The sequence below is a fragment of the Capsicum annuum genome, chromosome 9, assembly GCF_002878395.1.
Source record: "Capsicum annuum cultivar UCD-10X-F1 chromosome 9, UCD10Xv1.1, whole genome shotgun sequence".
Classification (NCBI taxonomy): Eukaryota; Viridiplantae; Streptophyta; class Magnoliopsida; order Solanales; family Solanaceae; genus Capsicum; species Capsicum annuum.
Genome location: NC_061119.1, coordinates 213,976,627 through 213,998,477, shown reverse-complemented (window position 1 = coordinate 213,998,477; position 21,851 = coordinate 213,976,627). Strand labels below are relative to the sequence as shown.

At 32.9% G+C, this 21,851-nt stretch overlaps 2 protein-coding genes across 5 annotated transcripts; both read left to right on the top strand.

Moving 5' to 3' along the window:
- The first annotated feature begins 3,709 nt into the window (after positions 1 to 3,709).
- On the top strand, positions 3,710 to 5,192 carry LOC107841857 (E3 ubiquitin-protein ligase ATL42). The gene has a single exon (XM_016685700.2). It carries the CDS (start codon positions 3,921 to 3,923, stop codon positions 5,127 to 5,129), a length of 1,209 nt encoding a protein of 402 aa, XP_016541186.2. The 5' UTR covers positions 3,710 to 3,920; the 3' UTR covers positions 5,130 to 5,192.
- Positions 5,193 to 11,178: 5,986 nt separating this feature from the next.
- LOC107841018 (probable lactoylglutathione lyase, chloroplastic) lies at positions 11,179 to 18,024 on the top strand. 4 transcript variants are annotated; one of them, XM_016685007.2, is made up of 9 exons: positions 11,179 to 11,809; positions 14,077 to 14,284; positions 14,390 to 14,514; positions 14,638 to 14,702; positions 15,030 to 15,242; positions 15,362 to 15,409; positions 17,107 to 17,214; positions 17,328 to 17,468; positions 17,576 to 18,024. In XM_016685007.2, exons 1-9 carry the CDS (start codon positions 11,674 to 11,676, stop codon positions 17,615 to 17,617), a joined length of 1,086 nt encoding a protein of 361 aa, XP_016540493.2. In that variant the 5' UTR covers positions 11,179 to 11,673; the 3' UTR covers positions 17,618 to 18,024. The 4 variants fall into 4 exon arrangements, with proteins under 4 accessions (XP_016540493.2, XP_016540491.2, XP_016540494.2 ...); XM_016685005.2 differs by having other exon boundaries at positions 11,211 to 11,815; XM_016685008.2 differs by having other exon boundaries at positions 11,231 to 11,809; positions 14,080 to 14,284.
- The last annotated feature ends 3,827 nt before the right edge of the window (positions 18,025 to 21,851 follow it).

Genomic DNA, 21,851 nt, shown 5'->3' with positions numbered 1-21,851 from the left:
GCCGAAAAGTACTACTATCGGTAAGCCACACGTCAATATAATAAATAATTTCAAAATAAATTAAAAGCGGGAGGCAAACAACTTTTAGGTTAACAAATATTATAAATCCTAAAAAAAAAAAAAAATTAATTTCAGCCAGACGTAAGTCATTAAAGCGACCGTGCTAGAACCACGGGACTCGAGGGGTGCCTAACACCTTCCCCTCGGTCAACAGAATTCCTTATCCGGATTTCTAGTTCGCAGACGGAAAAATAAAAATTGAAGAGTCATTTCCTTTTGAATAGGGATTCAATAAGGTGACTTGGAACACCCAAACTCAATTCCAGGTGACGACTCTGTAAGTAAAGTAATCCCTTTTCAAAACGTCACTTTAATTGGAAAAACCCATTTTCTCTAAAACCAACTCCCTAGCGGGGTCGGACGCGGTGAAAAACGGGTGTGACAATTAAATACTTATATCATCTTATGAATATATCCTTCTATTTTTTAAATTGATAACTCCTTATGAAGGAAAATGTAACTAAAACAGACAACTTGTGTATCCTCACAATTTATACATGCTCCAAAATTAATAAATAGGACCACTTGTCTTTTTAATTAATTGAAAGGATGAAAAATTCATATATTTGATATGATTTTCGAAGGTCCAGTTTCATTCAAATAACAGATTCTAGCCATCTAATAGGTCTTTCGATCAATTCAGGGATCATTTAGATTCTATTAGTAATGACGGATTGATATCAAATTGGTTATCGGTCCTAGTTTGAGATCACTACGTTTGCACCAATGGTAAGTAGTGATATCTATCTTTTCATTACGTACGACACGCTTCACCTGCTCCCTAGCGCTCCTATCGAGAGCGAAGAGAGGGCGGCACTTTAAAGGATAAAAAATTAGGATATAATTGCAAGGCATTATTAGTACATGCATTTGCATATATTCCAAAATAAAAAAAATATTGTAATCATGTTTTTCAAACAAGTTCTCAATTGGGAAAAGGCATCGTTCTCACCCCAAATTATACAAGAAAAGTCGAATTCACACCTAAACTATATAAGTCACATATTACACACCTAAACTATAAAAAAGTGAAATTTTTTACACCCTAAATCTGATGTGGAAAAAACACAATTATTTATATTAAAAAAAAAAACGCGTCTAAGTTTAAAAATAACAAAAAAAAAAAAATTAAAATATTCTCCACCCAGCCCCAGCATCCATCATCCATCTTCTTCTTCTTCTCCAAATTAATAAATCTCCAAACTGAAAAATCCAATTCCAATTTCAAGTTGCTAATGAGTTTCGAACGATTAACAATGACTGAAATTTCTTCTCCTTCCTTTTCCCCAATTCAATTCAACCATCGAATCTAATTATCGACCTCAAATCTAAGTGTCTAATCACTCAAACACTTAACCCTCAAATAAAACTCAACTGAATAATACTCATATTGTCCATCACCATCACAAGCATCACAATCACGCGAAAATCTCATACTCCTAGCACATTCACTCGTTAATGGTATTACATCTAAACGATGTGAAATAAACTCATAATTTAAGTCAGAAGAATTCACTTCAATTTCTACGAGGTCGATTGCTATGGTTGGGACTTCAGCTATCATTATATGACGAAGTGCGTTGGCTATGCTGGAATCTGTGTCTCGGAGCTTGAATTTCATGAATTTGGGTTTCACTTTGCGGATTTTGATACGGGAGAAACGTTGGTAAGAGACATTGTCCATTGTTGTTGTTGTTTGAGGATTGAGGTTGTTGTTGGTGTTTTGACGGTTTTAGTTTTGGAGGAAATTATAGTACTACTGAGGTAGTGAGGTTTTGTATTGTGTGGGTAGTGTGTAGATTTTAGATGTGCGCGGCGGTGTATCAAGCAATCGTCGCCAGAGCTGCATCGCCGACAATGAAATTGACGCAATTTCAATGTTGCACCTTGTCTGCTAAACAAGGTAAATATCAAGTTAGAAAAAAAAAAAGGATAAAACTTTCCTGCACATATAATTGGATTCCACTGTGTAGAAAAGTGTATCTATAATTGGACATTGAAGAAAAAGAAAAAAAAATTGAGCTCATAACAATGGAGGTTTTGGATACTGAAGAAAAAGAAAAAAATTAAACTCATAACAATGGAGGTTTTGGACAACAATGGAGGTTTTGGATATTGAAGAAGAAAGAAAAAAATTTAAATTAAAAAAAAATAAAAATTATGAAAATAATAAATTTATTATTTTTTCGTATCATGCTGACGTGGCCCTGACGTGACAGGTGGTGTGCAACACCACACCACATGCAAGTAGTATAATGCTTTATAGGGTGTAAAAAGTTTCACTTATTTATAATTTAGGTCTGTAATATGTCACTTATATAGTTTAGGTGTGGATTCGACTTTTCTTATATAGTTTGGGGTGAAAAATTTCTTTTTCCTTTTTCTAATTGCACTTGATGTATTTAATTGTTTGATCTTATAAAGAAATGATGAATAGGACTAGAATAGCAATCAAACTCTTCTTAGACTCAGAGTTAGTTGACAAAATGTATATAAACAATTAAGCTGAGTAATTACTAGCTAACTCTTGAATTAATATAATGCAAAAAAGACAACTATATTTACTAAAATTTCATGCAATTGAGTTTTAAAAAATGGGACATAATACTCACAAAAATACCTGAACTTTGACCAAATTTTTAGTTGAGCATACTGAACTTTGCGGGGGTCCTATTACCCCCTGGACTTTTTTTTTTATATTTTAATGACATATATCTGCCCACATGGACACATATAAATATGAAGTTGGCGCGTGTATTACACATGCCAATACACGTTTAAAAATAAGATTGACACGTGTATTATACCGCTAGCCGCCGAAACTGAGTATAGAGTTTCGGGGGAGGGGAAATTAAATCCACTTTAAAAAGTGTAGGGAGTAATAAGATCCTGCAAAGTTCAATATACTCAACTGAAAATTCCGTTAAAATTCAGATATTTTTTGTAAGTATTATCCCTTGAAAAATCAAGTTTATATGCAAAAGAAGGTGAAATGTTTCCTACTTCTTGGCTTATAAAACTTCTTTATTTTTTATTTTTTTAAGTTTTAGTTTTAAGTTGCTCTCTGATGCACCTACATTTTTGACTTTTTTCATTATCATCCATCAAAACCTTGACATCACTTGATATATTACCTATATAATGCAAATCAAATTTGAATTTCACTTCCTTTTTTTCTAAAAAGTTTGCTAGTCAAATGATACCATTTGCTTTTAATAATGGCATGGTTTACCTTTGATATTTAATTTTTGTTTTTAGAAATTAAATTCATGTTTAGTGGAGCATAAATTCTTTGAGGGTGCCGGACATAATTTATAGAATATTATAATGTAAAACTATAAACTTTTGTCATGCAAAAAGGTTATTTAACTTGAAGGATAAAAAGTAAATACTAACATAAAATAGGAACAAAAGTGCAAATGATATGTGTTCAAATTCAAGCATGGACATATTTCCATCAACGGTGTTCTTCTGAATCCAATATTTCCGATACAAAATACTATAAATTTTACATGAAGAGTCACAAAAATTAAAAAACTTACAGATCGAACTCAGCGAGTTAAAACTTTGGATCAGCACATCCCTTTGTGCCCACCACACCCCATCCCCTTAAAAATAATTTCTTGAGATTTAGACATACAAAAACAAACCAAAAGAATACTCTTTGTGAGGACCCCATGTAAAAAAAAGATGCCAAACAAACTTATGACATATTGCTAACCTCCACAATTTTAAATAGCCTTATACATACAAAATAAGAGGGACATCATTCATGTCCTATAGATAAAATCTTGAACTCTTTGTAAATTTCAAAAACTATATACTCTGTTTTTCATATATCATTTTTTGTTATATACGTGATGTCGAATTCAGACAGAAGCAGTAACCATCTCGCGATTCGTTCAAGTATGCTAGTTATAATAGCAATCCTTCACTTTCTACTCCCAAATATTGTTAAAGCCTATGGCTCTACATTTCAAGAGTATCCATCTACGCAAGACGATGAAGCAAACAGTTTCAAGCCAAGTATAGCTGTTGTTATTGGTATTCTTTCCATCATGTTTTCGTTAACATTCCTGCTTCTCCTCTACGCCAAATTCTGTCGTAGATCACCTCTTCCTGTCCACAACAGCGCGATCCATCAAGATGGTCTAATGACAACTATCCCAGTGTCGCGAAGTTCATCAGGTATAGATAAAACTGTCATTCAGTCACTCCCATTTTTCAGGTTCGCGTTGCTCAGAGGCTCTCGAGAAGGCCTAGAATGCGCGGTTTGCTTATCAAGATTCGAAGATGTTGAAGTCCTTCGATTACTACCAAAATGCAAACATGCATTTCACATCAACTGTATCGATCAATGGCTTGAAAAACATTCAAGTTGTCCTCTATGTAGACACAAAGTCAGTGCTGAGGACCATACATTGTTAACATATTCGAATAGTTTTCGATTCTTGAATAATCAGTCCGAGCTAAGAGAGGATTCCAACTTGGAACTCTACGTACAGAGAGAAGAAAATCATCGAAATGGTAACAACAAATCATCAAGATTCAGTATAGGTAGCATAAGTTTCAAGAAATCAGAAAAGGGTATTCAAGAAGATGACGAAATACCAATTCAACAAGACAGTTTTCTTGATATGTTGCACTTGCACAAGTTCAATCATAGGATTATTGTGTCTGATGTTGTACTAAAACATCGATGGAGCAACGTTAGTTCTTCGGATTTCATGTTCTTGAACAGAGAAATGATTCATGACATGACGCGTAGCAATCGATTCTTGTCATCATCAGAATCAAGAATCAATAGTACATCGAAAGTATTGAGCCAAAATGAGAAGAGAGCTATGTCTGAGATTTTGATATGTCCAAGATTTGATGATGTTAGTACTAGGAATACATGTAATAGAGAGAATGCTACTACATGTGTTGTGCCAAATACTAATGTGAAAGAGGAAAAAAGGAAGAAAATTTGGCTTCCAATTGCAAGAAGAACAGTTCAATGGTTTGCAAATAGGGAAAAAACGTATGCAGCACAACAAGAAAACACAACACAATCATTCAATGTATAGTTTCTTATCTTCCATAGGTATTTTTGCTTACTTGGTTAAAAAAGATTTTCTTTTTTGGTTTTCTATCACCTACTTTGTGATCCGACTAATTTGAATTTGTATCAGAAAGTATGGTTATGGGGGTAAAATGCATCTATTGAAGCCTAAAGGCAACTTTATTCCCACAGCTTGAATCGAAAACATTATATGATGTTCGGTACCTACTTTGTGATCCTACTAATTTAAATTTGCATCAGAAAGTATGATTGTGGGATGGGGGGGGGGGGGGGTAAGTCCACCTACCGAAGTGTAAAGGCGATTTTATTCCCACAGCTTGAATCGGAAACATTATCTGATCTTCGGTACCTCCTACTTTGTGATCCGACTAATTTGAATTTGTCTCAGAAAGTATAGTTGTCGGGGGTAAAGTGCGCCTACCGAAGTGTAAAGGCAACTTTATTCCCACAGCTTGAATTGGAAACATTATCTGATGTTCGGTACCTACTTTGTGATCCGACTAATTTGAATTTGTCTCAGAAAGTATAGTTGTGGGGGGTAAAGTGCACCTACCGAAGTCCAAAGGCAACTTTATTCCCACAGCTTGAATCCGAAACATTATTTGATGTTCGGTGTCTACTCTGTGATCCGACTAATTTGAACTTGTATCAGAAAGTATAGTTGGGGGGGTAAAGTGCGACCGAAGTCTAAAGGCGACTTTATTTCCACAGCTTGAATCGGAAACATTATCTAATGTTCGGTACCTACTTTGTGATCCGACTAATTTGAATTTGTATCAGAAAGTATAGTTGTGGGAGGAAAAGCGCGCCTACCGAAGTCTAAAGGCGACTTCATTCCCACAACTTGAATCGAAAACATTATCTGATGTTCGGTACCTACTTTGTGATCCGACTAATTTGAATTTGTATGAGAAAGTATGGTTATGGGGTAAAATGCATCTATTGAAGTCTAAAGGCAACTTTATTCCCACAACTTGAATCGAAAACATTATATGGTGTTCGGTACCTACTTTGTGATCCGACTAATTTGAATTTGTCTTAGAAAGTATAGTTGTGGGGGGGGTAAAGTGCGCCTACCGAAGTGTAAAGGCAATTTTCTTCCCACAGCTTGAATCGGAAACATTATGTGATGTTCGGTGCCTACTTTGTGATCTGACTAATTTAAATTTTTATCAGAAAGTATAGTTGTGGGGGGTAAAGTGTGCCTACCGAAGTCTAAAGGCAACTTTATTCCCACAGCTTGAATCGGAAACATTATGTGTTGTTCGGTACCTACTTTGTGATCCGACTAATTTGAATTTGTATCAAAAAGTATGGCTGTGGGGAAGTGAGCCTAACGAAGTCTAAAAGCGACTTTTTTCCACAGTTTGAATCCGAAACGTTTAGTTAACGATGGAGGAATACTTACCACACCCTCCACAACATTTGGCTATGGTAAAATTACTTTTTTCTTTTTGTTTGTTCTTGCAGTAGTTGTAGGTTACATGTTAGCCAGAAAAAGTACATTAATTATTTTTTTTCTCTTTTACTTGTTTTAATATATTAAACTAAAATTATACTAACTTTTTATTTATATTAGTGTGATTAGGTCTAACAACTCCTTAAAATATCTACAAATTATGAAATGTCACACCTTGTCCATTTCAATTATGACACACATCTTTTTATATTTTTATAATTTTCTGGCTGCCACAAGGAATATTTTGATTTGAAAAATGACAATTTTTGGATTTGCCAATTTTTTATGTCTTCATTAGGGGATATTTTGATTCTCTGGGCTCAGGTAAGGAGTGGCGAAGTCAGAATTTTTAATATAATAAAAATAAAAAATAAATGTATTAAAAAAAAAAGTTAACGGAATTCAATATTTATTTTATATAGGTGATATAATTTTTTGTAATAAAGATTAAAATAAAATTTGTTGCTGACGCCCAACATGCAAGTTGGAGTGGTTTTGAACTATGAAATATTATTGTTATTTGTATTCTCCATTATACACATATTTTAATTTAAGCCGACGTATTTTTATTTTATATTAACCATAACAATAAATAATACCACAATATTGTACTAACTACTAAGTAGTACCTTCATTTTTTTACATATATTTTTCTAGTAGTTTTTCCATATGGGATCGTAGGTACAACTACAATGTCATGATGGACTATGATGTTTATAGAAGACGATATAGACCTAAAATCACAAAAATAGAAAATCGTATGTAAGAATATACGATCTTTTAGAATGAATACAAACTTATCTATGAAAGTAAAATATTCGTATATCTAACCACCAGAGTTGGCATAGTGGTTCAGCGCTATGTCCCTTAAGCAAGAAGTCGGGGGTTCGATCCCCGTCTCTGGCGAACAGAGCAAACTCTGTGGCCAGTTTCCTACCGCAAAATGCGCTGATCGAGGAACGGAGGATTAGTCTCTCGGCTGCTGGCTGTGGGGATACCTTGGGAAACTAAAAAAAAATAAAAAAATATTCATATCTATTTTGACAATTGAATTTCTTTTTTGAAAATTATATTGCATAAATAAAGTAAAAATAACTATTTTGTATATCAATACGTTATTAAATCCCCATTGACAAGTACTAAAAATTCTAACATTCTTTGTTAGAATTTCTAACTCCAATAAGTTCTTGTTTCGTCTTCAAAGGTGATGGCGTACCAAATAAAAGTGATTAAAAGTGATCAATAATTTCATATTAGATACGACATCTTTAATTTGATCGAGATATATTTTGATCTTTTTAATTATTTAAAGAGAAAATACTTAATTACTCCCTGAACTATATCCAAAAAGGCTATGACATACCTCAACTTAAAAGAGGTCCTATTATCCCCTGAACTAATTAAAAGTGTAATTTTGACACCCTCAGTGCCTACGTGGACACTTCAGCGTATTGTACCACATAGGCATCACATAGGCACTAAGGGTGTCAAAATTACACTTTTAATTAGTTCAGGATGGTAATAGGACCCCTTTAAGTTGAGGTGTGTCATAACCTTTTTGGGTATAGTTCAGGGGTAATTGGGTATTATCTCTTATTTAAAAATATATTTGAGCCTTTTCAATTGATCAGCAATATTGCTTTAAATTATTGCTTGCTGCTAAATATAACTATGAAACAAATTGTAGATTATGCATAACTAAAAGGCAATTATAATTGATATAATATTTGTTACAAATATTTATATCACGTTAATTTATATAATTTGTAAACACACCATTCATGTTCTAGGCAACGTATTAATAGATATATTACAATTGCTCCTTCTCCCCCCCCCCCCCCCCCCAAAAAAATTGAGAGAAATAATATATATTAATCTATGAGTTTAAGTTTTGTATGTCATCAATTCATGGTGGAAGATCGAGGATATTCATGTTATTAAATTACTTAAAAAATAATTATACACAGTTAACTTTTTATAATAAGTGATTTTAGTAATCAAAAAATACGACAGGCAATTTACTATAACATGTTATATTATGATGATAGTGGAATGTTGTAGGTAGGTATTAATAGATATTACAATTTCTCCTTTTCCCAAAATAATAAAAATAGAGAGATATAATATATATTAATTTATGAATTTAACCTTTGTACGTCATCAATTTATGGTGGAAGATCGAGGATATTCACGTTATTTGATTACTTAAAAGATATTTATATATAGGTAACTTTTAATAATAAGTGATTTTAATAATCAAAAAATACGATCGATAACTTACTATAACATGTTATATTATGATGATACCGAAACTTATTTTTTACCTTATCAATATATATAATTTATAATGCCATTTATTATCTATCGACATATTGATATATATCTTCTTCTTTTTTTTTGTGGATCCCATATGTTTTTTTGGCTGCTTATATTGTGTCAATTGATGATGAAATTTAATTAATTATCCACATGGTGATATTATCTTTGATTAGACTTGATTAGAAGGTTAATTTAATTAATTACTTTTGCATTTTCAGTGGAAAACTAATAATATAATGCTTACCCCTTTAAAAATTGAGATTTTGATATGCTTCCTCCCTATATATCCTTTTTTTTAAAAAAAATAACTCGAACGCTTTGTGGTTCGATTAATGTAGATTTGTGCTAAAATATTTTGCTTTGGGGTGATGACGAATTTAATCTCGAAACTTTAATATAAAATCTCTTGTTTTAACCTTTGGTTGAAACCCGATATTTATTTTCAACTGTAGAGAAAACATAAAAAAAAAAAAGGTGATAATAATTTGAAGTGACAAATCTAGATAGTAAGAAAAAATTGACGGTCATTAATGATTGTGATGGACTGATAAGTAATTTTTTTGTCTGAGCTCTGTGTATGAAGTCGTCTTTAATAACTATGGAGCGCTTTACCCCAAAATGAGATTTCAAGTACGAAGATAGCGAGTGATGATATGGAACACGACTTGATTGTTTGTGGACCGGTTTACTACCTTTGCTCGTAAAATTAATTGAAGCATGGCAAAGTTGTTTACGAGAGATCCATGACTCAAAATGAAGCATATCCAAGTAGTTTTGAAAAGGTATTACGAAAATAGTTAGAGCGAAAACAACAACGAAATACTATGAAATGAAGAGCATTACACAACGTACATAGTAATGAAACAATATGACAATAACATAAAGTGATATTCAAAGCATAATACACATATGATACCCGAAGAACAAGAAACTATGAGAATACTGCTAATACCCTCCGTGGTCATGTGTCCTATTCTTGGAATTTGGGCTAGAAATTTGTTTGGACCATTATGGACTATTTACACGATATTACGCATAATGTCTATCAAAGTGGTTGATCTTGAATTTTTGTCCCCCCAAAATGTCCAGTTTTGAATTTTTGTGCCCGTTAAATAAGTTTTAATGTTTGCCTATAAGGGAGATGTTCGGGTTAATTGTTTAGGTTCATTGTCTTGAAATGTCATGAACATTTGCCTTATAAGCAACTTATTTAAATTCTAATTTTTGCCTATAACACGAAACTTTTGGTCAATTGTACGGTTTATTGTCTTGAAATGTCATGAATGTCTACCTTATGACAGCATATCTAAGTTCTGACTTTTTCCTATATATGGTCAAATGAGCAGATTCACTGACTTAAAATATCCTCCTGAACGTCTATATTATGTGCAAAAGTTAAAACATCTGCCTTATGAGCAAATTTTATAACCAGGTCCGAAAAATCAAGACCATCCTTATGAATTTCATTTTCTTTACGAGATACATAATATCAAGACCAACCCATTTTAGGATCGTGGTTTCTGAACTTGACCCAAATCATAATTTTGGTACTTGGGCCAAATATTAACATGGGCCCATTATGGCCCATTAATCTCATTCTTGTTTCCTTAAGCCCAATAGAGTTGGAAGCGTCTCGTGATTCTCCATCACAATCATACAAACTTTGTCATCATCAAATATCAAAACAAAACTTGTCCCTTTTAGCTCCAACACTTACCAAATATTTATTTTCCTCTTTACCCAATTTTGTACCAAAACAAATCTTCATGTCAATTATTATCTCACAAATAATCAAAAAAAAAAAAAAAAAAAAATTACTCTAGATATTTTTATGGCTTAAATTAATTACCACTTATGTCCATTTTACCTTTCTAATAAACACTATTAATTATTCAATATATTAAATGCATTGTATTCAAAGGATTATATAGTAAAATTAGCCTTATATTTAAAGTTTTTCGACAAATAAATGATATAAGGTACAAGTACCCCTAAACTATACTCGAAGTTACTATGACATACTTAAACTTTACGAGGTTCTATTACTCCCCTAAACTTTTTTTTTCCTGTATTATTGTGCCAGCATGGGCTTGGCGGCCAAATCAGCACAAAAAGAGAACAAAAAATATTTTGCTATTTGGCAGTCACGTCAGCGAAAAGGAGCACAAAACACAGAAGTATTAGAACCTCTGTAAAGTTTAAGTATGTCATAACAACTTCGGGTATAGCTTAGGGGTACTTGGATCCTCCTCGATCCTTCTTTCACTCATGATCTCGCCATTTTCTACTAGTAGTCGTTCGCGCGGGGGAATAATCATTTCATGTTCTTTCATCGATTGATTACTTCTCTCTCTTCGTATCTCTTTTTCCAATTTTGAATCTTTCTGTCCATGCACCTCTCCACGTCCATCACCAGGATTTCAAAAATAACAAAACAATGAACGCCGAAAGCGAAGACAGATCTCTGGGTCCCTACCGACGCTGAGGTGCGAAAATATGGCTCATCTCCAAATAAATATGGACGGAGGGAGTAATATTGGTAAGTTCATGGACTAATTTGAATCTACCTCAAAGATAAGGTACTATTGTTGTCATTTTCTCTCATCAAAATCAAAACCACTTGTGCTTTTCTCTAAGCTTCGACACTTTCACTCCCACAAATACCAAATCTTCAATTTTCCCCTTTCCAAATCTTCATGTCAATTATTATCTCATAAATAATCCAAAAAAAAAATAAAAAATAAATCACTCCATATAGAGGGTTGCAAAAATGGTGAGAATTTTGCCTATGGCATCATCAATTAGGCCTTCACTTTCATCCCTCAAGTTTTCTGGCTCATCATCTCGATTCTCTGTATCTCTTTTGTCACATAATTCTACAAGGAAATTCAGTTATTGTCATTCGGGTACTGGTAAAGTTTCTTTCTTTTGGATTTTCAGCTCTTAATTTTGAACTCCTTTTTGTCCCTTTTTTGCAATTTTCTTGAATATTTGACCTGTATATTGTGTATGCACTTTGTAGTTTTGGTTGATAATGAATTCTTGTTTCGATTTATGACCAATTTTCTGTGCACCCATTTAGTCATTTAGTGTTTTTTTGTAGTATAGCATGCGTATTATATGTGTGTGTGTGTGTGGAACAATGAAATGAGATTATGTTATATAGCTGATGTACCTGTTGTGATTGAGTTGTGTTTTGATTTGGTACGAAGTTTAAGAAAGAAACATGTTCGTATGATTTTGGCTTGGTGCGGAGTTAGAGAAAGAAACTACTAGTTTGTTTGGTTTTGTCTTAGACACAGAGTTTAAGAAAGTAAAGAAGAATTTTGAATCATGTAGTCGTAATTTAAAGATATGTAGAATGCACCGAACCAAATCTTCATTTTTCGCTTTCCCACTTTTTTGTCCTTGTCAAATATCTCATAAAGAATCCAAAAGAAACAATCTATCACTCCGCATATATATAGAGCTGCATAAAAAGCAGTTTTAAATCAAGAAAAAAAATGGTTGAGAATTTTACCTATGGCATCATCAATTAGACCTTCACTTTCATCCCTTAAGTTTTCTGGCTCATCATCTCGCTTCTCCGTTTCACTTTTCTCACATAATTCTACAAGGAATTTCACTTATTGTCATTTGGGTACTGGGAAAGTTTCTGTCTGTTGGATTTTCAGCTCTTAATTTTGAACCCCTTTTTGTTTTTTTGCAATTTTCTTGAATATTTGACCTGTATATTGCGTATACACTTTGTAGTTTTGGTTGATATTGAATTCTTGTTTGTCTGGTTTTTGATTGGCCAAGAGTTCAATAAAGAGTTGTGATTGAATTGTATGTATAGATGACACTACCTCTGTTTTAATTTGTCTATCTTGTTTTGACTTGGCATTGAGTTTAAGAAAGTAAACAAGACTTTTGAATCTTGTGGTCATAAACTAAAAAACCGAAATGATTTTAATCTTTTGTCTTAAGCATGCCATGTGGAAAGTTGGAAAAAGAGTTGTCAAAAAGGGGAAGTGCATTCTTTTTGAAACGGACTGAAAATGACAAACAGATTGAAACGGAAAACGAAATCTACTCTTAAGAAATTTTATAACTCTTGTGTTTTATAAAACTATCTTCTTCGGCTCATGGTCTGATTGGGTCAATCCATTCTTAAATTCATTGGGAGTCGAGTACATTTGTTTCTTTTTTGAGGTCTAGTTAAATTAGTATGCTTCCCAAATTGAAAAGAAGAAAGGAAAAAGCCAGTATGAAAGGTTAGGCAGTAGATTATGTTATCACAGCATGAACTTCTGGTTATTAATGGATTCCAAGGCTATTTTTGTTGTTTTCCTGTGGGAAGGGGAGGGAAAGGAAAACTAAAATGGCTGAAGGGTGTCATTGTTAGTCGTATTTCAGTGAAATTTGAGTGAAATGCGGCAAAAGAAAAGGAAGGAAAATCCATGGACCGACCATGTCATTTCCACCCTTTAGGACCTACGAGATCACCCAAAGGAAGCCTTTGGCATCCAGGGGTCACGAACCGACCAAACTATCTGTATGAAATCCTTCTGTCAGTACATTCATATTTCCTAATAAAGGTACTAATGGAGGATCTAGTCTCGTAAGAGCCTCATCTTTCATCCTCAGTTTTTATTTTATTAAAAGAACACCATTTTCTTGGCTAGACTCTTCCTGGGGGGGATTGGGTTTGTTGTTGCTTTCATTAAAAGTTTTCGGGTTCTACTTTTTAGACAGCATAATTTTCAACTGAATCTTACATACCTCAATTCACTTCACTGTGATAGTAATTTTGTTGGTAAAAGTGATTATTCCTCTATGTTTTAATAAGCAACTACCCCATGTTCAACCACACGTACACCACCCTTAGATGATGTCTAATGTGGAAACATTTGCTGTAGTATATTAAGAAGGTTGGTGCCGGAGATTTCTGTTTTAAGTTTGTATTCTCCAACTCTTCCATTTACTGTATAGTTCTTTAGTTTGGAAACTAATTGACTGCTTCAGATAGCTTGTGTTAATATTCTGTTGTGATTTGCTTGCCAATACACCTACGGATGTCATCCATTTGTGTGCTATATTAGCGTTGCTTATTTCTGTTGACTTCTTAGTCTATCGTGTCCCATCTGTTAGTAAGAGAGTTGCTTACTTAGTGTTATTGATGGTTCTGCAGCAGTTCCACAGTTGCAATCTTTTGGCCTTAAAGCTTCTAAGCTGTTAAGAGAAAAGGGAGGCAGTTTGTCGATCAGTGCTGCTGCAGGAAATATGTCGCATGCAAGCACTGCTGCTACCCAAGAAAATGTCCTAGAATGGGTCAAACAGGACAAGAGAAGAATGCTCCATGTTGTTTACCGTGTTGGAGACCTTGACAGAACGATCAAGTACAAATATCTTGATACTCCATATTTTGCTTGTCTAATTCTGTTTAATTTCCATGGTCATCTTCTCTCTTACTCTCTCTTTTAACCTTCTGTAATTGTGTGCAGATTCTATACAGAGTGCTTAGGGATGAAATTATTGAGAAAGCGTGACATCCCTGAGGAAAGATACACAAATGCGTTTCTAGGATATGGACCGGAGGACTCTCATTTCGTGATTGAACTCACTTATAGTAAGTTGCTTGCTATCCTTATCCCTATGCTATTTCCTTTTCTTTCTCGACGCTCTACATTTACATCTCTTTACAACCTCTGTTGGTCATGAATCTGATGTTTTAATTTTATGACACTGCCAGATTATGGAGTTGACAAGTATGATATTGGATCTGCGTTTGGCCATTTCGGAATTGCTGTAGAGGATGTAAGTTTCTTTATAATGTGTTATATAAGCGTAAAAGGAATTTACATAGAACAGTACAAAATCTTTAGCATATTCTTGGTGCTGTATTAAATATAATCCTTACCATTTCCAAAAAAAAAAGGATTTTTTTATAAAACATGCGATCTTGCATATCTGTACAGCACTAAAGGCCATTCTAAGCTTTACTGTTACTGCATTTTGTATTTGTTCTGTGCAATTAGTGTGTTTTACCTGCATAACCGTGTTCTTTATTCATTTTTTAATTTCTTTGACAATTTGCATGTGCATATTACTTGACGCTTACCAGCTTGTGGGGGTGTGCATTAGGTTTCAAAGACAGTTGAACTCATAAAGGCTAAGGGAGGGAAAGTAACTAGGGAACCAGGTGCCGTTAAAGGGGGAAAGACTGTAATTGCATTTATTGAAGATCCTGATGGTTACAAGTTTGAACTTATAGAGAGGGGTCCAACACCCGAGCCCCTATGCCAAGTAATGCTTCGAGTTGGAGATCTTGAACGTGCCATAAATTTTTATGAGAACGTAAGCTACTGTGACTTCATAAGCGCTGTTGCTATTGTATTTACTGCTAGTTATTTATTAGCTCTACTGCAAGGATCAGTTGTTAGCCACAAATTTACTCTACATTGTTTCATACTCAGGCTTATGGTATGAAGCTTCTTCGCACACGTGACAGCCCCGAATACAAGGTAATATAACTTTTTAAGACAGTTAACATAACTAATGCAATCATCATGGATGTTTAAACTTTAATAAAGTGTATGAAGCTGAAATACCTATTGCTTGGAACATTAGTATAAAGATTATTCAGTGCGATGCATGTGTACCTATATTGCTTGTTATTTAAGTGCTAGCATGGTGGAGATATGTCGACTATCTTATCCCGGAAAAGCAAAATAGCGGAGATAGGTTAACTTTCTGATGCAATTCCATACTTTTTGGTGTTTGGTCCGTGTTCTATGAAATGGCCGTTACAGATGTGGCTGGACGAAGTGAAAATGATTGCACTTGCATCACGCCCGTCCTCGAAAAGAAAATAGGATTTTGAGACCCGTTTGTAGCATTTCCAAGATATGACTTCCCATTAAACCAACTGTTTGTGCAAATGTGCTATTTTGTCCTATTCAATGTGCATTATCCAAAGTTCTTTCGTAGTAGTACTTCAATCGGACTACCTTATCATGCTCACTTTTGTAATTGTTAATGACACGGTCTGTTTCCTTTCATGCCCCGCATCCTGTTTATGTGACATTTTCTGACATCCTAAACAGTGTGATATAGTTCTGCAGACAATGATAGTAATGGTAATGATATTTGTACCTTCGACAAGTTTCAGGATTCAACCCTGCGTCACAATCTAATTCTTTTCCCTGTTGAACTAATTCCCAATCTATACTGATTAGTTTGATATTCTTAAGTCAATCGTAAATAGTAATACAAACAAAAGGGTAAAATGTTGCTTAAGTAATTCGTTGAGAAATGTTTGTGGGCAATTATAAAAAATATACGTCTTGGTGATTGCATTTATTTACTACAATATAAAGGTTTGGCATTTGCTAAATCTGAAAATTATAGACAATATGCTTCAATTTGTATGGCAGTCTTTCGTTTGAGACGTTAAGAACGTCCAATACTATTCAATATCTCTACAACTTGAACAACTTTTTAGAATTTGAATTAAAGAACTATTCATATTGTATATCTTTTGATGTGATATTTTTCTATCAAACTAAATTTTCAACCTTTACTTTTTAGTTTTTCTTCCACTTTCACTAATATAATTTATAATTCAATTAGCATCTTGAACTTCATCATATAAAATCGATGTGAGGGCATGTTAGTCTTTCTAAATTAAGGTTCTGAACATGTAACTTTAATTCAGTAAGTAAACATAAGTTACCATCTGAAAATGAGGCTGAAGATTGATCAATTTGACCCCTTGTTGCACAAAAAGATAAAACGATTGATCAATTTGACCCGTCTAAGTTGAATCTGAACAAGCTTCCGGGATGGAGGAGAGTAAGTAGATATTATGTTTGTCGAGTACTGAATATGTTGCCTTCTCTTAATATCTGATTCATGTCATTTCTGCCATCTTAGCTGTTGTTGAAATAATAATTGCCAACTAGTGTTCGTCGATAAGAGAAATGCCTACCCCGGTGAGCTTAAACCCAACCTTTTGATTCTGAAAGATATACTAATAGCCAAGTAGTACTGCCTTCTTGAATAGCTGTACTGTAAATTTTCCGAGATGTCAAATTTGTGCCTTGGTTCGGTGTGACTTCCGTCAAATTAAATCAACATGCATATAGAATACAATCGATGGAAATCACATCGTGTATTATTGATACAAAAGAGTCTTACCAAGCTTGTTACGAATTTGCAGTATACAATAGCTATGCTGGGATATGGTCCAGAAGACACGAATGCTGTGATGGAGTTGACGTATAATTATGGTGTCACTGAGTACGACAAGGGAAACGCATACGCACAGGTAACACTCCACCCCATACATGGGTAGCAGTGTGTCTACATGTTGTCCCGGTTGCATACCATCATGGTATGCCCCATGCGTCTAAGTTCACTAACTTATACACCTCCCGACAGATCGCTATAGGCACGGATGACGTGTACAAGACAGCAGAAGCAATAAAACTTTGCGGTGGCAAAATCACCAGAGAGCCAGGTCCTCTACCCGGTATCAGCACCAAGATTACAGCATGCCTCGATCCTGATGGTTGGAAGACGGTAATACTATTAACATTACAACTACGCGTTGTCCCCCTAGTGCACTCATCGCCAGTTTTACTCTCGTTGAATTTGCAATTCTATAACATCTCCGAAAACACATGCAGGTTTTCGTTGACAATGTAGATTTTCTCAAGGAATTGGAGTAGGCTATTGTTTTCCGAGGAAAAAATTACTAGCGATACATGAACATCGCGAGGATATTGATGCTTCATCAAGTTACATCCTCGCCTTTGGCACAAAACGATATAAGAGGACCACCACGATAAAGAGCGTAAAATTGTGCATTTGTGGATTGTATTACAGAAATTGTTAGCTTCACCAGCATTAGAAGAATCGAAGCACGAAATTGTACATTTTCGTGTTTTTTTTTTTTGTAATAAATTTGTTAAAACTTTTCTATGCTGCACTTTCTTACAGCAAAATAGGGGATCAAATAAATCTATAGTTCAGCAAAAACACTTAGCAAAGTTTGTTCATGCAAATTCCATTGTTGTAAAAATTGTTCAATCAATTTTTTCGTTTTAATAAGAATAGTGTCATTGTTCTGTCTGCACTAGGTAGGGGTACGTTTGCGTATACACCATCACTTTTCAGACTTCACTTGCCGAGTACATTGGGAGTATCTAGTATCTATTTTCTCCGTTTTATTTTATGTGACGTTCTTTTTTAAATTTCTTTGTTCTATCTAAGTTGGTTCATTTTCTCAAATCAAGAGTGTTTTATTACTTCTCTGTCCAATTTTATGTGTCGCCATTTGACCGGACACGGAGTTTAAGAAATAAGGGAAGACTTGGTAAAGTTTACCAAATTATCCTTTATAAAAAATGTGTCAATATCTTTTTTTTTTAATTAAGTAGGATCAATAAGGGTAAAAGGGTAATTGTGCCTTTAAAAAGTTATCAAATAAGGAAAGACGACACTTATTTTGGGACGAATTTAAAAGGAAATGATGACACATAATTTGGGACAGAGGGAGTAATATTTTTTGTCTTAATTTATATGACATAATTTGACCAGATACGGAATTTAAGAAATAAGGGAAGACTTTATTATGTTTACTAAGTAATATATATATATTTTTTATTAAAGTCATTTGAGTGCTACTTTTTGATTGACTTTTACTGATAAATAAGGCTTGGGGATAAAATGAAAATTGTGTCATTAAATAGTTGCTAAATATGCAAAGATAACATTATTTTTGAGACGAATTAAAAAAGAAAGTATGTCAGATAAATTGAGACGGAGGAAGTAGTTAGATTTAGAATTTCAAGACATCATTAATATGATTAATTTTATAAAATACATTTTTAATTAATGTATTCTTTATGGGCGTGTCAAGTTAGAAGAGGTCAAGTAAAATAAAATAGAAAGAGTATTAAGAAAATAATGATTGACATAGTGATTTTATCATATTATTCTTATTATCTTTCGTTTACTTTTACTTGTCATAGTTTGACTTGACACGCTCGTTAATAAAACAATAATGAGGTGGTCATTTTGCTATACTACCTATATTAATTGATGTTTAATATTATGTATTGAAAAATAATTTAAAGAAAAAGCATAAATGTTAAATAGAAAAATAAAAGTTATCTTTTCTTGATATGTCAAAAAATAACATATAAAAATAAAAATTTAATTAAAATATAAGTGATCAGTAAAACCAAATGGAGGAAATAATTGGTACTAGTTGAAATTGACCATTTGAAATTTTAAAAAATCTTATTACTCCTTTTTTTTTTTTTTTAAATCTATTTTGACATATACGGAGTTTGAAAAAATAAAATAAAAAGTTAAATCTTGTGGTCTTAAATTAAACTTATATCAAATGTATCAAAATATTTTTTATTTTATGATCTTAAATATGTCACGTGAGAAATTGAAATTAAAGTGTTGTCAAAAAAGAAAAAAAGTCATTTTTTTAAAATAAACAAAAAAGGAAGTTAGGAATTCTTTTTAAACTGAAGTGAGTACTAAATGAACTAAGGGTAAAAAAAGATTTTTTTTAATGTTTTTTCTTGATATGTCCAAAATATCAAGTAAAATTAAAATTAAAAAATGATGCTCTCTCAGTTTCATATTAATTAGACATCTTACCTTTTACTAAAAATATAATTCTCCATCTTATTAAATAAAAAAATAATAATAATTATTTTCTTATATTACTCTTTAATTAATTTTTTTTTTTTAAATTCACATTTATTTATAAAGTTCCTCCAAAAAGTTAGGAGGAATAAATTTGAAAAGTTAAGAGGAATAAATTTGAGTCGTATTGTAGTTCAATTACAACACTATTTTTGGAACAAGTTAGATTTTGTTAGATTTTGTGTGAAACTATTTGATTTGATACGATATTTAAGGGCAAAAGATGAAGATTTGAAAACTTATGCCTAAAATAATTCTTAGAAATTTTCTATGTTTTCAAATTATTTATTAAGAATAAAAGAGGAATTTTAAAGTTAATTTTTTTCTATGTATAATATAAGGGCGTCTCAATAAAATTAGTGGCCTAAAGCTAAATTTCAATACGAGCTCTTACATATATAAACATACATATAAAAATACTACCACTGGTGTAATAATTTAGGCTTGTCTTATTTATTTTTGCTTAATAGTTATTTTTTATGTAATATTTTTAAAAGACACATAACCTTTAACTTTATATATTAATATGATTATTCATAAAAATAAGGATTAATTCTAATTAATAAGATGTTAGCCAATTGCTTGCAATGCATTAACTTGGATGTGTTGTTAAAACTTTATTTATTGATGTAAAGTTTGAATTGTTTGGTTCAAAATTCTAAAATATATTTTGAAAAAATGAGAGAACTTTTCTCTTTTTTTTTTTATTATTATTTTTTAAATATATTTCACAATCTTCAATATTACTTCAAGTGAAGTTGAAATTATAGAGTTTGCTATTAAAAATTTTGAGGCCGCGAAGGTTTTACTAGCTTTACCCTTGAGTCTTCCTTGATATAATAAAATGATATTCTTTTTGATATCATTAAAAAAGAAAAGTGTGTCGCAAAAAAAATACGAAAGGAGTATACTCGTGGACAGAAGAATGTGTAGCCATTTATTATTATTTTTTTTTAAAATATTAAAGATTTGATTAAAAATTAAAGAATTTTAGTTGAATTACAACACTATTTTTGGAATATTTTGGAGGAAGTAAGAGTGGTAGTAGAGTCAGGACAGTTACTTTTTTTTCTCCGAATTTATTGTATTGGAAATAATGATTTTACCATGTTATTTCTATCACTTCTGGCATATTTATTAACAAAAATAATTATTACTCCTATTAAATGATGTTTATTATTGAGTCTTGAAATAATTTAGAGAAAAAATAATTAATACTAAGGTAAAATAAAAAATAAAAGACTTTTTTTAATATGTCAAACATGATAAGTAAAAATAAAAATTTAATTAAGAAGTAATTGGCGCTAGTTGAAATTGACCAATTGAAATTTAAATTTTTTTTATTACTCCGCTCATGTTAAAAAATAATCTATTTGATTTATTACGGAGTTTAGGAAAATAAAAAAAATTGAATTTTGTTGTCTTAAATTACGGAGTTTAGGAAAGTAATTCGGAGCACTTTCCGATTTTGATCAGGTTGCACCATGAATCGACTCTTAGCCCTTCTTTATTTGTCTTGGTGATGGATGTTTTGACGTGACATATTCAAGGGGAGGTGCCTTGGTGTATGTTATTTGTTGATGATGCGGTACTGATTGACGAGACTCAGGGAGGAGTTAATGATAAGTTGGAGATTTGGAGACAGACGCTTGAGTCTAAAGGATTTCGATTGAGCAGGACAAAGATGGAGTACTTAACTATAAGTTTTGTGATAGGTTGCAGGAGGCTGATATGGTCGTGAAGCTGGACTCTCAGGCATCAGGAGAGGAGGAGAGGAAGAGTTTCAAGTATCTGGGGTTTGAGATTCATGGCAATGGTGAGATTTACGAGGATGTCACGCATCGTAGGAGATGAAGAGTTTCAAGTATCTGGGGTCTGTGATTCATGGCAATGGTGAGATTTACGAGGATGTCACGCATCGTATTAGCGCAGGGTGGTTGAAATGTAGGCTTGCTTCAGGAGTTTTATGTGATAAAAATTGCCCAATCATTTTTTTGTTTGTTCGTTGTTTTAATAAGAATAGTTTCATTGTTCTATCTGCACTAGGTAGAAGTACATTTGCGTATACACCATCGCTTTCCAGACTTCATTTGCGGAGTACATTGGGTATGCACTAGGTAGAAGTACATTTGCATATACACCATCGCTTTCCAGACTTCACTTGCGGAGTACATTGGGTATGTTGTCATAGCTGTTGTAAGATTGCGTATACACCATTCAAGCTTAATTTTCGTT